The 18,807-nt window shown below is 40.0% G+C and overlaps 1 protein-coding gene across 1 annotated transcript in view; it reads right to left on the bottom strand.

Annotated features, from left to right (window-relative positions):
- arid2 (AT-rich interactive domain 2) overlaps nt 1–18,807 on the bottom strand; it is a 33,274-nt gene that overhangs the window by 9,070 nt on the left and 5,397 nt on the right. Inside the window, exons 2-11 of the mRNA XM_083906913.1 lie at nt 11,177–11,310; nt 7,366–7,584; nt 7,094–7,161; nt 6,462–6,531; nt 4,980–5,230; nt 3,738–3,834; nt 3,367–3,576; nt 2,980–3,147; nt 657–735; nt 416–550 (exon numbers count right to left, since the gene is read on the bottom strand). Of these exons, the coding sequence (XP_083763039.1) occupies nt 416–550; nt 657–735; nt 2,980–3,147; nt 3,367–3,576; nt 3,738–3,834; nt 4,980–5,230; nt 6,462–6,531; nt 7,094–7,161; nt 7,366–7,432 (1,145 nt within the window). The 5' untranslated portion in view covers nt 7,433–7,584; nt 11,177–11,310. The remainder of the gene's footprint in view (nt 1–415; nt 551–656; nt 736–2,979; nt 3,148–3,366; nt 3,577–3,737; nt 3,835–4,979; nt 5,231–6,461; nt 6,532–7,093; nt 7,162–7,365; nt 7,585–11,176; nt 11,311–18,807) is intronic.

Here is an 18,807-nt window from a genome sequence, read left to right as displayed (position 1 = left end):
TCCGTTTCACTTGTATGGCTGCAGTATTATCATATGCAATTAGTCTACAATGATACAGGCAGAGTGATTCAGTGATACACAAACCAGCAGATCGATCCTCAGTCACTTTCATATACCGCTATTTTAAGATGTATACACATCACACAACATACGGCTATTTTAAGTGTGACACAGACATCAAAATGTTTAAGATTTACTCAAAATTTAAGCAGCCATATCTTCACATTTGTTGGCATCTTGTTAAGCTTTGCTTAGGTCGTGATGCAATAGCAAACAGCACCACAGGCTGTGCATCAAACGGAGAAAAACACAACTTTTTAAATGGCAACATCTGCTCTGGTCGGGGCACAGAGATTTATTAGTTCTCTGCGTCGACTGAAAATAAATACAGACGTGTGAGAATAAGAAAACTCACCGTAGACATTTGAGGAAGCCAGTAGCGTTCAAGATGTTGCTACGTCCCATTTTACTACACGTGGCCAAGTACTCGGAGTACATTTCTGATCGAGATACAGAACCCTCAGAGTTTGACTCAAAGTGTGCTTTTAGCCTGATTGAGAAACAAAAAGCACAGGTTATCATCATTAGAACTCCACTGCAACCATCCACTGCAATTGAACTATGTTTAGCGATGCACGTTGATAAATTCATCTTACCACTGCAGTGTAAATTTTTCCCCGTCTAGTTCAACGATTCCAGGTGGTGGTTGAGTGGATTGTACTGCGACCCTTGTTACTGCAGAGACAAAAACAAGAGAATTATCAAATCTAAACTGAAAGACCACCAAAGAAAAACATTGTCCTTTGATTCAATTAATATCACGTTCGTAGTGCTCCCCTAGCCGTCCACTAGATGTCAGCACACTGTTTGTTCTGGAATGACTGCAGAGTCCAAGGTTAAACAGGTGTTAAGTCTCACCCTGGGGTCAATTGTCAATTAACACAATGAAGGCACTGTGAGGAAGTTATTACATGTCTGTTTACATAAAAACTGTTTTGTATTTGTAACCCAACAGGTGACAATTTCTGTGGTCGTCTTACCATAACTTCTAGCTACTTACATTTATCTTTTATTTTTGATCTAAACTGCTTTCTGGAGTATCTATGATGAGAAACGGTAAAAAGAAAATCCCCACTGTGGCTCAGCGACAGGAAAGCGAGTTTTACTTGCAGTTGGACTGCAAGTAAAACTGGCAGTGACTGTGGATTTCAAGTTTCTTATGTTACAACAGCAGCATAAGGAAAATGAATCAGAAACTTGTTAGGTTTCTTGTTGGCTTCATCATGTTGAAGCTGTTATGCAGTATTTTCAAAGTTCATCTAGAGCTCAAACATACAACGGATGACATTGAGATTCCTTCTTTCGTTTTATTCTGAATACCAAGAATTATACCAGTCATTTGCAGTTTATTTGCATGGACACACCCTTTCAGTTGGGCCTTCTGCCTGTTGATAGTAAAGTCAAAATAAACAAAGGTGCAACATTGATGGAAAAAAAACCAACTGAATTTTGGATCAAGTTGAAATTACCACTACTATATTTTATAATACTAATATGACAAAAAAAAACTCATGTTATGGTTGATTATCCATTTGTGATGTTCAAACTGTCCAATGAACCTTAAAGATTGAGGAAAAACCCAAGTTTTATGTTGACGCATGCCAACATTAAGCTATGATGGTTACATTCCTGAATAACATTCCACAACTGCACTTTCAAACTAGTCTGTTTAGAAATTAGCGTGGAGTTTACACAACTCCAATCTGGAGTGTCAAAAGCAGCATTTCAACCACAGGCCCACCCCAGATTTAAGAGCCCTATGCCGGGAACTCTGTATATTTTTGACTTCATGGATGAGGGTCTAAATATTTCACCTCCTATTATTTCAAGTTATTTCAATACCTGTTTGCAAATCAAATCTCTTTTCTGATTTACAGCAGCATTATTTGAATTAGAAAAGCATAGAATTTACTTGTCAAATTTACTTTAAAGTGACAGTGTACAGCTGAAACATACCCCTTTGTCATTTGATGCATCAGGTTACAGCTGAGAGAAAATAAAATCACATACAGTGCCTTGTCTCACCATGTTTATGATCGTTCACACTTTGCATCAAGTGTGAATGACGTAAACCAAGTGTGATTACAAATTCACACACCAAGTCAAATGTAAACATTTTCTTTTTTGTTTTAAATCAAATACATATTTTGGGAAATACTATTAATGTATTCCGCATTCCTGCTGCCTAGCAGACTGGAGTCAAACCACTTAGTGACCACAGGTTGTTCAGACAGACTCATTTGCCAAATTTCCAAACCTAGCAATGTAAACCAAAGCAAACAATGAACTGCAACATTCTATTTGCTGATTAAAAAACACACACAAAAAAACACAATCCAAAACCTTGGGCCGACTATTGCAGGTACCTTTGGTTGAAACATGATAATGCCAAAAATGCCATACTTTTCTCAGACTTCTCTGAGGATTTTTCAGTCAATATTAAACATCTGAATACCAAGTGTTAGATGCTTATTATGTAAATAAATGGTTTTAAAATCCTTCACTTATTTTTCATGAAGCCAGCCCTCGGAAAACTTGCATCGACCCATGTCACTGTCGCTGCCGACAATAGGTGGCTGGCTCAACAACAGGTATGGAAAATAATAAATAAATGAGAATCGCAGTCAGCAACAGTAACCATGGTAACTCGACACCATTGTACAGCCAGCTTGATTAGTTGAATATCATATACAGGTAGGCTATGTTGTGTTAGTAACTTGTTTTGATTTGTCTTTATCAATATATTTAATTTTCGAAAGTGAGATAATAGTCTGGAAACAACACAAACTTTTTTCCATACTTTTTCCCTACTTTTCCAGATCTGGAAATTACTCAAATTAAATTCCATACTTTTCCATGTTGCGTAAGAACCCTGTAATGACTGTTACTGACAGATGGAGGAGATGTAAAAGCACTCACCAGGTGCTGCTGCTGCTCCCTGCACGGCAGCAGGTACCTGCTCTACCAGCTGTGGCCGAACCTCGGCTGCCTGGTCAGCACTGGCTTGATGCTCGATCAACCGTACAGCTGTTAGGGCGTCAGGTCCAAACGTATGAAGGTCTACTGATACTAATCGCACTAACAGGTCTGAGAAGAGAGTGAGAAGCAGGAAGACAAAAACAAAACAAGGGTGAGAAAAGGCGAGCATGGTTTAAATCCATCTCAATTCAGCTGTTCAATCAAACTCAATGAGACAAAGCAATGGTAAATTTAAAGGGCAGAAAGTAAATGTTATAGAAACCGGTTACACATCAATGGAAAATATTGTAGAAAGAGAAACCAAGTAGAATCCTATGGCCTGCTTACCTATACTGTGGTCGACAGTGGCAATCTTGGTGCAGGGAATGTCTCCAAGCTGAGCCAGTAGATACAGCACCTCCAAGGAGGCCATGAGGAACATGAGGTCAGGCAGGGTGAGGAGCATCATTACCTCCCTGTACGAGTCCTGGTCCACGTACTCGCAGATTAATACCCCGTTGTCCTCGACCTTACTGAGGTTGCCAAGGATCTCCATGGCTAAGGAAGCAAACACAAAAATACATCTTTATTTTTAAGATACTACACATACTAGACAATGGCATTAACAGCCAAAAAACAGTTTTTTTTATTATTATTATTATTATTATTAGCCTACTTCTGATGTACATAAATACATCTTCATGAGGAAGAGCACTCACCTCTCATTTTGAGGAACCTGTCCCTGGACATTAAGCATTTGGTGATGGTGTGAAAGATCAGGTGAGTTGTCCGAAAGTCAACGGGATCCAGCTGGAGCTACAAGGTGTCAGATAAGTATAATTCAGTCAGACGGCAACAGCAGCAACATCCCTTATGAATATCTGACAGAGTGGACAGTCCATCCTCCTCAGTACTGGGATGACCAAGCAGCAGAAAGCATGCCACTGAATAAAAACTGTACTCAACCAGAACAAAGTCTGGCTCGTTACTCGCAACACATTACACAGTGATCTAGTTGGGTTTTGATTATTTACACAAAAACATAACAAGACTTTGCAGCTTCATAAATCTGAAGAATGGTCTAATTACCAAACACGCAAGCATGTGATTAATCACATCCAAGCCTGGCTGATTGTATCAGGGACTATGCATGTTTCTAAAAATAGACAGACGCACTTTCATGTATCTCACACTAATAAATTGAACTAGGTCTGTACAGACAGCCAATATTTCAACAACAATTTCTAATTTTAAGCCTGTTTTGATTGTGTGGCTCTGTCTTCAGTGCATGTCTGTAGCTGCTATAAAATATGATGACAAATTTAGGTTGAATTAAGATGAGGAAAATATTCTAACGATGCGACTGCTTGTAAACTGTCTGAAGCAACAGCTTCCTCAGAAAATGAAAGCCATGGCTGCCAGAGTCTCTAAAATGTACCACTATTCTGTCCCAAATCAAGCCAGCACATAAGTTTCGGAACAGTCACAAACTACTTAATGATTAACTGACTTTCCTTATTAATTAGCTCATTTTAAGTACATCAAGTGGTTATACTGTTGTCTAGTATGTTTCTGTTCATCTAAAACTGAAAAGCTACAAACAAGCTCGACAGAGCTGCTGTGCCTTGCAACTGCTTCTATATTGAAATTGTGCCACATTGGGGGAGGAGCTTAGCTCATAATGAATTAAATCTGTTAAGAACAATGCAACCAATAATGTAATGCACAGTTGACAACCCCCACCCCCAAGAACAGAACTGATATCATGCATCAACTTAAAGGACTCATCCTAGTCTCTAGTCAGCCCATTGTGAATGAGATGATAGCTGTGTCACAATGACCTACATTTTAGATGCAAATCACCCTAAGACGGTTCACAGTTACAACATTCCACAACTGACCCAAATATGACAAAATCTTGCAAACATGTTTGTACAATTCCCCAAAAACCCCAGACGAACCTCAGCAGCCACGTTGCCCAACGTGTCCAGTCCGAGCTGTCGGAGAGAGATGAGGTTACAGTGGGCACAGAGCAGGAGGAAGCGCAGGCACGTTCGGTTGGCCGCCAGCAGCTTGACGTTGGCCTCTTCGAAGGAGAGGTTCCGCAGGATAACGGCAATCTGCAGCACCCGCTGGGCCTCCATGTCACTGATGCCCTGGGACCGCGGCGGGTGGAAGAGGCTCTGCCACCGCTTCTCACATGATGTACCATCTGTAGAGAGGAGGGGAAAGTTTAGAATTATTTACCAGGCGAGGGTGTGAGCACATGTTTAACAAGGATAAGCAGCGTGAGAGATCCAACTTTTTATTATCACATTGTCATTTAGGGACTTCACCGTAATTTGGGTTCGAGCACGACAGTGCAAGAATGCAAGGTATTATATTTTTTTTTTTCGGCAAATAAAAAGGCCTTTGAGGCCTTTCCCATGTCCCAAAACTCACAGATTTTTGCGACCGCATCAATCCTGTTGAAAGTTTACGTATTTAAAAGGTTTAAAAAAGCATGCAAAATTGGAAGTGGGAGGGACTAAAAACGGATGCAAAAAAGTGCTAGTCGGTCATCTCCTGTCGGGTTTAACGTACAAGTACGAAACTTGGTACACACATTCATTAGGTTGTGCCGTAAATAAAAGTCGATGACAACTGTTCTGTAAATCCTACAGGAAGGCTGCCACCATTTTGGATTGAACGCGAAAACAGAGGCGTTTTTGGCGAATTTACACCAATGCAACAAAATCTATTTTGTGTTTGAAAGTACGTTGCTAGGACGTAGGATACCAGTCTGACATTTCTACAATCGTGTGTCAGTCTACTTTTGTTGGGATTCTGTGTGATCTTCACTTCATTTGTTGTTAATCTTGTGTATGCTAGGTTGGTGAAGATGCATCCCACTTCTCCCACACAACAGAAATTGACAAAAAGTGTCAATAAATGGAAATCCAACCGTGTTCTGACTTTTTTTTTTTGGTCATAAGTGATTCAGTCAGTGGCAGATCAAACTCTACAAACCATCCTGAAACATCATGAACGCAATCCACCTTTAGGAAAATTTAGAGGCCACCCCCCCAGAAGACACCACCCGATTTACAGCGGTTTCATTTATTGTTTTACACAAATCGCTTCTGTAATTTCGACACCGATGGATACGACTTATAACTTATTTTTCCGCATGGTAAAAACTTACACCAGCCTGAGTAAAGCTTTGAGTCCCTTGAGCAACCGTCATCTCAGACAAACATGTGTTAGTCAGGTTATGAAAACATAATTATTTTCATGTCAACAGTCATGTCATAAGTGAGTATTTGATTAAAGGGCACAGGCACCAAATACATTCATATGTGGTCATACCTGATCATGAACAATCACTGAGGACGGATGTTAATAGCAGGTCTGAACAGTGCCTTAGACTGCCTCTTATGGCCTTAATCACCCAGTGTGTTTACCTTGTGCTGGGTTGTTCTTGTCCCAGATCAGCTCCCTGACTTCAGTGTCCTCCACCACCTCTCTCCAGAACTGCAGAGAGACAGAAGCTGTTAGCGGGGCCATTAAATGCATAATAATTGTACTGATTTAAAACATTTAAAAACATGCAGTAACTTCTATGAGACTCAAATAAAAACCTATAATACTCAGTTACTTACTGCCCAGCAAGCACATAAATAACTCTCTATTTTAACAGACCAGACTGTGTCTCAGAGTAAGATACTGAAATGCTGCTGGCACCAGATCTCACCCAGAGTGAACTCTGACCTCACTTAACGACAAACTGCCCTGAATTGAGGAAAAATAATAATGACTTGCTTAACAGCCATGACTGAGCTTTTATGCATCTTAAGTTGACGGACACAAAAGCAGATTTATCTCCATTCTGTTTAAAGATGAAAGAAAACCACACCCAGTAAAGAGTAATCATCATATTTCCTGCCGATCTTCACACGGTTAAAAGTGTGAATTCTTTGTAACAGCTGCATTTTATTTCCATCTATTACAGTTAAATAAGAGACCAACAAAAGGGAACAACTAAGAGAATACACACAACAGATCACACACAAAACAGCCATACTTCTAACTTTACCTTGACAAAGTCCCGGCAGGTTTTCTCCTTCCAGTCTGTACCAAACACCCCAGAGAAGCTGCCTAACGCTACACATGTAAAGACAGAGGGTTAGAGACTTCACAGTGAAAAAATATGTATACAATTCAAATCAAAACTAGATTTTCCCATACAAATTAAGATTAACAAAGAATGAGTCTCTTTTTAAAATAATTTTTACTGAAAACAAACACGTCTTTTAACTGTTCATTATCCGAACTTAAAGTATAATCTGAGCGAGGTCGTGGACTTACAGTCATCGAAGACGCCGGCGTGGGCCAGCAGCAACGTGACAAGTTTGGGGTCCTTGTCCAACTGCATGGCATGCTTGCTCTCATTGGAAAGCAAAGTGCAAACATTAACAGCAAAGTCCACTTCGTTGGGCAGGCCCGAAAGGAGAGACAGCACCAGTTTATTGTAATCACACGGTGGAACGAAATCCGTAGACAGTCCATAGCTTTGGCGGAGATAGTCTGAATATGGTAAAAAAAAAACACACAAAAACTCATGGTTACTAGAAAATTAACTTTTGTTATTTATACAAGCTTAATATAAAATTGCCATCATGATAAAATCACCAACATGTGTTTGCTAATGAAATAATTTAACATGTCGTATTTAAAGCTGATTAATGAAGCATCAAAGCTACATTGCATATTGACAACAGCAGGCAGAGGAGACAATGTGTCAGAAGAGCTTCAGGGAAGACATGAAGAGTTTATTTTTAAAAGTGGAAATCAGTGGAAAATGTGAACATCAGCAACAGAGGGGATCAACCCTAGCACAGAGCTCCAGAAACTAGGGAGAGGAGCCGTCATTTCATTATACCACCATTATCATACTACTGCCTTTGCAAATCTTTAGCCACTTAAACGCAGAGCGGTTTTTACTTTCAATGAGCTCAATCAAAACAAACGTACTTCTGAGCTGTCGGGTGAAGGTCTCGTCTCACAGAGGAACATGACTGTCAATGTCCATGATTGGCTTTTTATAATTAAAAGGTGCAGGAGTGTAAAATAAGATATTGGCAGGATTTGAAGATATACTGTAATAGCTATACTAAATTTCACAAAGAGGACAATCAGCTGCTTGTATCAGTTTCATACTGTATTTATGAGGAGCCGGGTCAGCTCTACAGAAGCTGCCATGTTGGACCACCGTGTTTTTGCAACAGCCCACAACAGAGAGGCTAAACCCTAACCTGCGTAGGTCCTCAACACACTTGGAAGAGGAGGGTGAGGTGAGATATTCAGCTACAATATGCAACTTCACTTCAAAGGCTGATAAATTCTACACACTCCAACTTTAAAGGTCCAATCGTAAAAACTAAAGAGCCGTTTGTGGCAGAAAGAATCATCACTGTACCTCAGTTAACTATGCATTGATTTACTGTTATCAACCACTTTATGTACTTTTTCCATACAAGGGATATTTTAGATTTTGATTTCCATGATGTAAATTCATTCTATGCCGATTCTCAACCACCTGCAGCACAGCGACACCATGTAGAGCTGCAGAGGCAACAGAGTGTTCCTCTTATAAACCCAACCGAAACATGACAACAGGACAGAGTTGAGATCAGTGGTCAAATAACTCATCATCACGGAACCAGCCAAGTCAACCACACTGTGCTACTGTATTTTGTTTACATTTAAATCCAGAGCATAGGACATAATATGTCTATATGTATGTATATTATACCATGTTGTTTTAAATGTCTGCATGCACGCTACACCAACAAATGCCTCAAAGCAGATGCCTACTAATGTTTGGCATGATTTTTTTTTTGTTCTGCAGTTTTAACCAGCCACTAAAATGAGTATTTTCAATCTAATTCTTAAAACTCTCTTTCTTTTTAACCCCACAGGAAAGTGTGGCAAGTAACTACTTTGCCAAATTTGAATGTTCATATATTTGAAGCGTCATTCTCTGCCCTGAAACACTGGTGCGACTCTGGTGTCATCAAGCCATATTTTTAGACAGACCAATGTGTGCAGGTAACCACTGGAACTTAATAACTAATTCAAATTAAAAAAAGGATATGTAATGCATACGTTTGCAGACGACAAGCCACAGAATAAACTCATCTCTTCCCACCGCACGTGTTTTGGAGTCACCACCTCAGCAGGCAGTGGAATGATTACCTGGAAAAAAGGGTATGTGACCAGCGGGCTGGGAGCTTTTTCATCTAAACTCAAACGGTTAACACAACAACAACAAGTGTTTTGTGCTCCTCTTCATCAATACCTGCTGTCAGGGCGGTCAATTACCTCGACAAGAAGCTCAGTGGTCAATTTCACAGCTCTGTGCAGCTAATGGACATCCAACATTCACAGCACAAACAAGAGGCTGGGGCTTTGATCTGCAGCACTACCAACGCTTAGTTTGAAATATGATGTGGTTACACGGACTGCTCTTTCAACACAAAAAGCAGCAGCGTGCTTAGGTAAAAAGAAATGATATATATATACAGTTAGGTGTGTGTCGGCAACTAGCAAAGAACAAATAAGCCCTGATGAGAACAGCACGTTTCATAGCCTTGGATTAAAAAAAGACAAACAGTGATGAGAAAACGTGTAAATAATGTGTGCTAAATAGAATGAGGACACATGAAGTGGACAAACATGGAACAATTCGCATGGAAAGGTAATCATTTGGCTGTAGTTAATGTTAAAGCTCAAGAGTAACTGCGTCATGGTATGATGAAGAAAATTTTTTTTTGCTGTTGTTTTAAACCACTATGGGTTATAAGATGTATGATCTCTTACTTCTCAAGTAGAAGTTTACAAATCAAATCAGCTCAATTTGGAGAGTACACAATGCTAGTGCAGTGTCTGTATCTCAGACTTCAATACATTGCCTTGCATATTATCTATCCTCAATGCAAACAATTGTCTTTAGGCATGCAGAAGCAGCTCGTTTAGTGATATATCGGTTGTATTTCTTCCAATTGTAAAGACAATTTAAAATTATACACAATTACTTCTTTGAATACATTAAATAGTTTCTCCCCTGCACAACTACCTGGCAACACCCTGAAATTAGAGCCACATTTTGAGATTCCCTGGCCAAAAGCAGCACTGCCACCTGCACCCACTGGCAGCATCTGTTATAGCTGAACAGCTGCTCGAACAATTTAAATAAAAACAGGACATCATTGGCAGATATTGCTCCCAAAATATCTCTGCCGTTGGTGGCAAAACATTTTATCAGCATGTCCCTAATGTAATGTAAAAACAATTCAACATGATCTGGCTGAGCTACGGACATGAGAAGGAGGAGCCAAGAAGACAATTCAGAGGTGTTGCAGTCAGATGTTTCTTAAAGCAAAGATGAACTTTGTTCGGCAACGGTCAGACCTCTGGAGACAACACAACCAATCTACTCCAGCAGCTTAAGTAGAAGCATCTATATGAATGTGAATGTGCAGTATGTTTCGCTTGGGTCGGGGAATAATCTCACTGATCTTGATCTGTCAAGGTTCCACAAAATAAACAAACTTAGTAGAGCAGACAGAGAAAAACTGCTCAGGTGGTTTTGTATCAATCTAACTGAGGATATGGTGCTGAACAAAGGTGTGGACAAGTTGGATATAAGACAGTGATGCAGAGATGAATCAGTGTCAAATAATGTCCTTTGTGCAAAATTGCGCCCAGAGACTGTTTTTTAAGTCTGGATATTCTCAAACCTGCATTTCAAAACAGAGACCTCTGTTGATTGTCTGCTACAAACACACTACCTCATTTCTGTTTTAATATCATGCCTCACAGACGTTCCATTGAGTCGTTACATCTGTAAAGCACCGACAGCTGCGATACTCTACAGTACATCGACTGCTCAAGTTGTTATAGCCACAGTGCTAACATGTAGCCTAGTTTCCCGTGCATGCCTCTCACAGCTCTGATGAACCGATGCTTTGCTGTGATCACATCTGTGTGAGTGCGAGTCGACTGACGGGCACACAGAAAGAGACAAGAAGCAAGCAGAGAAAAATGTGCATCCATGTAACTGATAGAGAAACAAAGAGTGAACAAGTGAACACAGTGAGGCGGTCTCTCTGCTTACCCGATACAATGTGTTGCTGGTAGTTGTAAGAATTGGGAATTGCACCAATTGGGAGAGAGGCTTTGGGATTCCCTGGCTGCGCTTCTTCCTCGTCCTCGCCGAAGTGGTGAACTTTCTCATATTTCTCTAGATATCTGCAGAGAGGAAAAAAGAAAAACACAAGACAATGAGCCAAGACTCCCTTGGTGTACATTTTACCATGAATGTGTGTTCGGTGTGTGTGTGTGTGGGGTCTGTCGACCATACGCAGGAGCACAGACGCAGCATTTGTCTCCGTCATACTTTGCACAAATAAAGTAAACCACTGTGACACATCAGAGTGTGTGGTGAAACTGAAGCCTTTTATCGATTAAACACCAAGATTCAGGTCTAGCATTTGTAACCTTTTATAGTAAGTTACTGACGGAGCCTATTTTTATCTTTCCCCAAACTTTAAAATGTCAAATCAAAGCAGAAATGTCTGTATGTGCAATGCAACTCAAAAGGATGGGATTACAGGAAGTGTAACAGGAGATGTTAGGCTGAGAGGTAGAGCTAAAATGGAAATAGATAAATTATTGAATTAAGTATCACACTGAAATGCAAGATACTTAAAGATTTGCTCCTGCATGAAAGCTAAAGAAATGATTACCTCCCAACAGTTAACAGTCCCAATTATTAAACTGTAGAAAGTGACATCACACAACCTGACAGAGTATTGTTTGATGAACAGAGAAAATCAGGCAGAGTTACAGTGCTAAATCAAGCTGGCTTATGGCGCAATAACCTGCTGATCTACTGCAAAACATCTTCATCTAAGCCATAACTTATCCACATGGCTATCCTGACATCAGCATCGTCAGCATCGCACACAAAACATCACCGTTTATAACCACATACAATATTTCATAAATGCCGCTGCCGACACGATAATTGAAAATACAGAGAGATTTGGATGATCTAACCCATCAATACAGGAAACATGACACTAACCTAACTAATGTTGGAAGGTTAACATCACTATATGACCAGCTGTGCAGATTTTTGTGTACTGTGTGAGAGATGAGAGTTTATTACAGCTTACTTCATATGAAAATGGAGTCCATACACACATCCTCTTTCATCTGAAAGTATAAACAAAAATCTGCACAATGCCACTTTCTCGTGTCCAATACTGATATCAGCATTTCTGTTAACACATTAGCCATTTCAAGCTACTTCAAAAACATAAGTCTCCAGCTAATGCTCTTCACCCACTGATACAGAGTACTGTTACCGAGTCTCGCACCGATACCGAGTATCGTATTGTTGCCTAGTATCGCACTGATACAGAGCATCGTACCGATACCAGGTATCGTATATTCAGAGTATGTAAATAGCAGATTAAGTTAGTAATCGATTAACCTCTGCAGCCCTAGCGTCAACGTCGTTCACAACATCAAGTGAGCGTAGAGAGCCAGCATTACCGCACGGCAATGTTTGAAGGCAGCATAGCGATGTGCCTTTTTACGTCCGGGTACAGGCTGTGCATGTCTGAACATACAATCTGCAGGCGCCGTGAGGACAGAAGATTAAGATAGAGTCCTTTTTATTGGGCTGTAAAAAAAAAAAGGCCCCAAATGCTGCCACATCCAAACATTTATTAAGTTGTCAAAAAATAAATTACACAAAAATAATTTCATTTTTGACTGCACACGCGTCTGTTATTGAATTACTGCCCAGCCCTACAGCTTCAATAATAAGAGGATGAGGAAATAATTCCACCTCAAAATTTCTGCTAAAGTCTTTCATCTGATTTATTTGATTAGTCGTCAAAACATATAACGTATCGCTTTCATGTGCATGTCTTAAGAAAAGACGTCTAATAAACCCAGTGCAATTCTAACTATTATTTCATTCTGTCTTTGCTTACAAAACAAAGGTTTAACCTTAAAATAACACTTGAGGACTATGAATAGGAGACAAAAACACACGAGTTAGAGATTTCACTTATTTCAAGTAAGGAGGAAATCAGTTGACTGACCTTCTTGTACATGTTGTCAAGGAGACACACTGCAGTAAAAAACTGCACAACGAAAGTTCATTCGTGTGACTTTGGAAAGCATCTTTATACATGATGCCAGCACAGTCATGTGACTACTGCTGCTGCCGCACCCCCCAATATGACCTCACATTACAGGGTAAAAAAAGAAAAATACATCCTGGAAAGATGAGATGAAATAATTCAATAGCTGAGATTTAAAATAGAACAAGTGCAGAATATAGCATTCTTCGTCACCTATGGCTGTGAGAGACTCATGTCGTCATGTCAACATATTTTCCAAGAAGAAATCACTGGTCACTTCAAGCAGATATAGATGACTTTTGAACTGAACTTCTCACCGTGATAGAAAGATTAGACCATCCACATTTATACTGATCCCCTAAATGTGTTGCTTTCACTGTTATTCTGTTTCCGAACAGGACAAGGATTTTCACTGAGAGATAACTCGTAACTGATTAATCTGTGGATTATTTTCTCAGTTCATTCATTAGTTGTGTGTTCCATAAGGATTTTGAAATTGTTGAAACATTCTGACCGGCACTTAGCAAACCATAAAGTGGCGACGTCTTCAAATGTCTTGTTTTATCAACATACTGAAATTATTCAGAGCAAAGAATGCAGGAAATAATCACATTTAAGAATCAATACAGTTGACAGTTAATTCAGCATATCTCATCTATTAATAGTTGCAGCCCTACAACACAGCAGAACAGCAGCTCTGAGGAAAAGAACCTGCATCCTTCCTGGCATCTTGCCGCTTCTTTTTTGACAGTGACCAAACGGTTAAGAGAATCATAATAACCTATTTCTCCAAGTTAAGCTTGTTCGCTGGTGTCCTAATGAACATGTCTGTGACATGCTTTGGTAAAAATACCATAAGAATGAAGCACCACAGCAGTTCAATCACCCTGCTAAAACAGCTCAGCTGTAGTAGTATCTCTTTAGGTCCACCTACAGAGGCTGCTGGGAGCTAACAGCAGTTAGCATTTGGAAAGTGATAATTTGCAGGCTCTAGCAGGCACATTGCCGTCATATATAACATGTATCCACTGGACAGATAAATCCTCTGAGGCTGGAAGTTTGTGTAGGACTCTGTGCTGCACTGTGGAGCCAAGAATAGAACTTTCACGTTCACGTTCTTCACAGACAAAGCAGAGCTCCGTGAGACAACAATTCCAGGAATTTAGCACATTGTGATGTCCCAATAATAATCTCCTGTACTTGGACTGAGGAGGACCACAAAAACATAATTGAGTGATCTTTTTTCACACTTTGCCGACTGAGAGGACCCCCAGAGTCCCAAATATAAGGATTTAAATGACTAAAAAGTTGATTTTGCATAATATGTCCCCCTTAACTAAGGAAGAGGTTGGGTTAGTAGAAAAGACGCGACTACAAATAAATAAATAGATGTGGCTATAAATAACACTCAAGTTCAGCTAGCTGAGTTTTCATGATTGTAAGCCCAGCATCATCGTGATGCTTTGTGCAAACTCATGAGAACCAAATGAATCTGTGGCAACTGGACTTACAGATTTCTTGATGTTTCAACAGGCTTCTTCAAAACCGTACACCACCACGTCTCAAAAGCACTGCAGCAACCCTACGTAGAAAGAAATACCTGCAACACAACCAACAGTGTTCCAAATAGAGCTGCGACGTTGACGAAACAAGTCCAATCTTTTGAACGGATCTTTTAAATGAACGATGAGAACAGAGTCACGTTTGTGAACCGTTTGTTTGCCAGCCATTCTTTTTACACGCAAATTGTCCACACTGCCTTTACATCAACCTGGAGGAGGAGCCGAGCTCAGTGACTCCAAAACAAAACACTGCCTGCCACATCGCTGCTGCTGACAGACAGAAAGGGAGGAGATAAAACTTGCGAGTGCCGCACTAAAATAACACTGCCAAAATGAGGAAACGTAGCAGCATCTGGATGCACTTTTCTGGGGCAGACAGGCAAGGCAAAACAAAATGCAACACATGCCAAAAATGCAACACATGCCAAAAATGCATCCCCAAGTTTTTTAGGTGAGGGAAAAGCCAAAACGGTGATCTCACTGTCAAAGCATGGTGATATGGCACTAACCTTATGGAATGTTTACAATGAAAACACAAGCCAAAGAAATGTAATCAATATTTCAGAATAACTTCCTCCAATAATGTATATTGGTGCAATGTGCAAGTTTGATTCATTCATTCTGATCCAAATCCTTATAATTACAACCAGTGACAAAAATTAGTTACCCCTATTTGGTTTCTCAAAAATAATTAAATATGTATAATATATAATATTGTATACTACAATAATAAGAACGAGCCAGTCTTTTGAAAGGAATAGCTCCTCAAGATCCCAGCTCAAGTTCCAACATCCAATGAGTAATTCATCTCTCACTGTCACTCACATTTTAGCTAAATATTATAACTGCCAAATCAGACTTTTTTTCACACCCAAATGTGATGTTAGGAAATCTGCCAGACAAACAGCAAGACACAAACACACACACACACACACACTTCTACAAGCATGCATCAAAATACCTCAGCAGTGAATGAGCGGAGAACCCTGCCTGTGTGGTCGTGAGTCACTGAGCAAACAGCCGTTTTTGAATGAGGCCCCGCTTGTTCACTGAGGCCAAGGTAATCCCCCGTCCGCTGGCTGCCGGGTGACACCTTGGACTATAAATACACTCAGCCTTCATTTGTAGAGAGTGAGGAGCGCATGAGAGGGAGAAAGAGCGGGAGAGATAGGCCGCGGCCCCAACTGCAGCATCATCAACCGCTGTCTGGGCACAAGCAAAAAAAAAAAAAAGAGGGGGAAGAGGGGTTGACTGCAACTGCTTCTCCCTGCACTTCCCCTTTTTCATACATGCACAATGAGAGGAACATAAGTCGCCCTGCTCCCTGCATCAGTAGAATGTGACTACCCACCAACAGCAAACTACTGGGATGTCATCGCTTTAAGCAAACCATTTAGGGAAGTGTGAGTGTCATCACTAAAACTGATCTTAGCTTTGCTTCCCAAAAACATTAGGAAACTAGCATGACAGGTGACGGATAAACAAGCAGCTTCAAAACAGCGTCTGTCATTGGTATTGTGTTATTTACGCTCATGTGGATCACACAAGCCGCACACAGACACTCCTGGCTTCCCAGATGCATTCAATGTGTTGGTGTGTGGGAGTTGATTGCCCCCTGCTGGACATGGACACAGACATGCAATCAATCCCACTGCCAACCTCTGTACACAAAGGTTAGCTGGTAGTTAATGGCGCAGGCCTTTCAAAACACAGGCCGAGGGTGGCACGCTTTGTCAATAGTCACCAGAACTTTGCTGGTGACAGACATGGAGCCTATGGAGAAATTTGTTATTTAGGTTCATCCTATTCACAATGTTTGTTATGTAACAAATAAGGTCACTACAGAGTACTGAATAAGAAAGTGAGCGAGTAAATAATGCAAACGAAATGGAATAACCTAAGGAGGAGTGTTTTCACCAAAATAGCCAAAACAAAACAATCGCAGTGTTTCCCCTACATTTGGCATTGTTGCTATGCTAATGATTATAATGATGATAATCGAAACATGTTCAAGTGAGCAGTAAAAGCTGCAAATTAAGATTTTTATTCATTTCTTTTTTAACGTAAAGAAAAACACCACGACTGAAAATAAAGCCCTTGTGGAAACAAGGTTGCAAACATCTCTATTTCTTTATCAGGCTGCTGAAGTTCAATGACACAGTGATTCATTTCTTGGGAACAAACTAAGCTTTTTTGCAAAAGAAACTAACTGAATTTCACATCAGTGCAAGATCAGCCACAGGTGACGCTTGTCAAAGAAAGTGCTATTTGACCAATCTTTCTCCTTTTTTGCCTTTGACTGAAAAATGTATTTTCCTTAGACTGTGTACTTCATTTCTTACAACATTATGGTTCACCGTCTACCTTTGTGTTATTGAATTTGGAGAAAGATTTTTTTTGTCTGTGAGTGCGACTTTGCTTCCCTTGTACCCAAATACTCATCCTGTCCCTCAGTGCTCCACTGATATGTATAAGATGTTAAACCCACATCCACCTACAGATGCTATTTATTTTGTGGATTTCACAGTTTCCCATGAGCCTGGCTCTGGCTTCACAAATTTTTGCATTATATATTGCCAATTTACCACTACCAGGAGGGATCTGGTTTAGGACCTTGTTCCGTACCAATGTTTGACCCGGATTATCTGAGAATTTAAAGGGTTTACAGACCGAATCCGCAACATCCACACCCTGGGGTCATCTCGATTATATCAAATGTTCAGTTATGAGTTAAAGGTGCATTATGTAATAAATCTAAAGCAACTGGCCATAAAATCCTCCTAATATGTCACAGAGACTCAGGAATAATGTTCATATAACAAACTGAACTCACCAACAACAACAACAACAACAACAACAACAGTACAGCCAAAATATTTGCATTAAAAAAAATATTTTGCAGACTGCAAATCATGTTTATGTTTTTAAATCATGTTTTGGCATGTGGCGCCGCCACACCGTCGTCTACCAATCATTGCAGTCAGTAGAGTCTCAGCTGCCGAGCAACCACGGGTTGCCAGTTACGTCAGGAAACGAAATTTGAATGTAGTAACCGTTTTTGGCCACATTCTTACATATGGCACGTTTAAATGATTATGTCAGCACAATAGCCAATAAGACATAGATATTTACACAGAATTAGGATCGCAAGTAGAGTTGTTAAATGCATCTACCCGAACATTTTCTCACCCAGACTAATTTATTTAGCCTTCGGCTTTTGTCAATACTGGGGATGGGAATTTCACACATTTTTAGAGTCGATTGTCGAGTTAGTTAAGTTGTTAGTTAGTTGTCCCAAGTTAATACCTCTCACTGCAAAGTTAATACTATCATTACAATCAGTTATTGCACCAGCAAGCCGTCTTGGTTTTCCTCTTCATATTTTAAGGTTTTGGAACAAATTGAGAAAAAAGAAATACTCTGATCTGCTGTGATGTGCTTTCAGTCACTGTAGCTATGAGTGATTTATTTTGCCTTGCAGGTGGCACATACCTAAAATATGTCTTCCTGTATTTTCAATGAAAAATTAATTTTCTTCTTCTTGTGCAGACCTACAAATGTTGGACATGCGTGTTGAGTAAAAGGCACTTCAGCAATTCTTATTTTTCCTGAAAGCTGGAGGCCATGAAACATCAAGAGTCCATGTAAATGAAATGATTCTAGCATGAAAGATAAGAGCTGTCAATCTGCCTGTTAGCAAGGAACCTGGAGGAGATTAGACCATCATTGGTGGCCAACGCTGCTGGAAGGAAGGTGAAATTACAGACTGGCCAAAATACAAAGTCTCAAGAGCCTTCAGATGTTATCCGTGATGGCAAGTTTGCTCTGCTGCTCTGATTTTTGTTTTGACACTTTTCGGTGGTTTAATTTGATGTTTTGACACACTATTATGCTTCCGAACCTCTCTACTCAGGTAAACCATATGTAAGGAATGATGAGTTAATGTAGCTGGGTAAAACTCAGTCAATGAAAATAAATATCTATAAATATAAATATTAAAGGAGGCACTGAAATTAGCCAATCTG

Source organism: Microchirus variegatus, assembly GCF_963457635.1.
Source record: "Microchirus variegatus genome assembly, chromosome: 20".
Lineage (NCBI taxonomy): Eukaryota > Metazoa > Chordata > Actinopteri > Pleuronectiformes > Soleidae > Microchirus > Microchirus variegatus.
The sequence above is the reverse complement of the archived record's forward strand: the minus strand, read 5'-3'. Positions and strand labels throughout refer to the sequence as shown.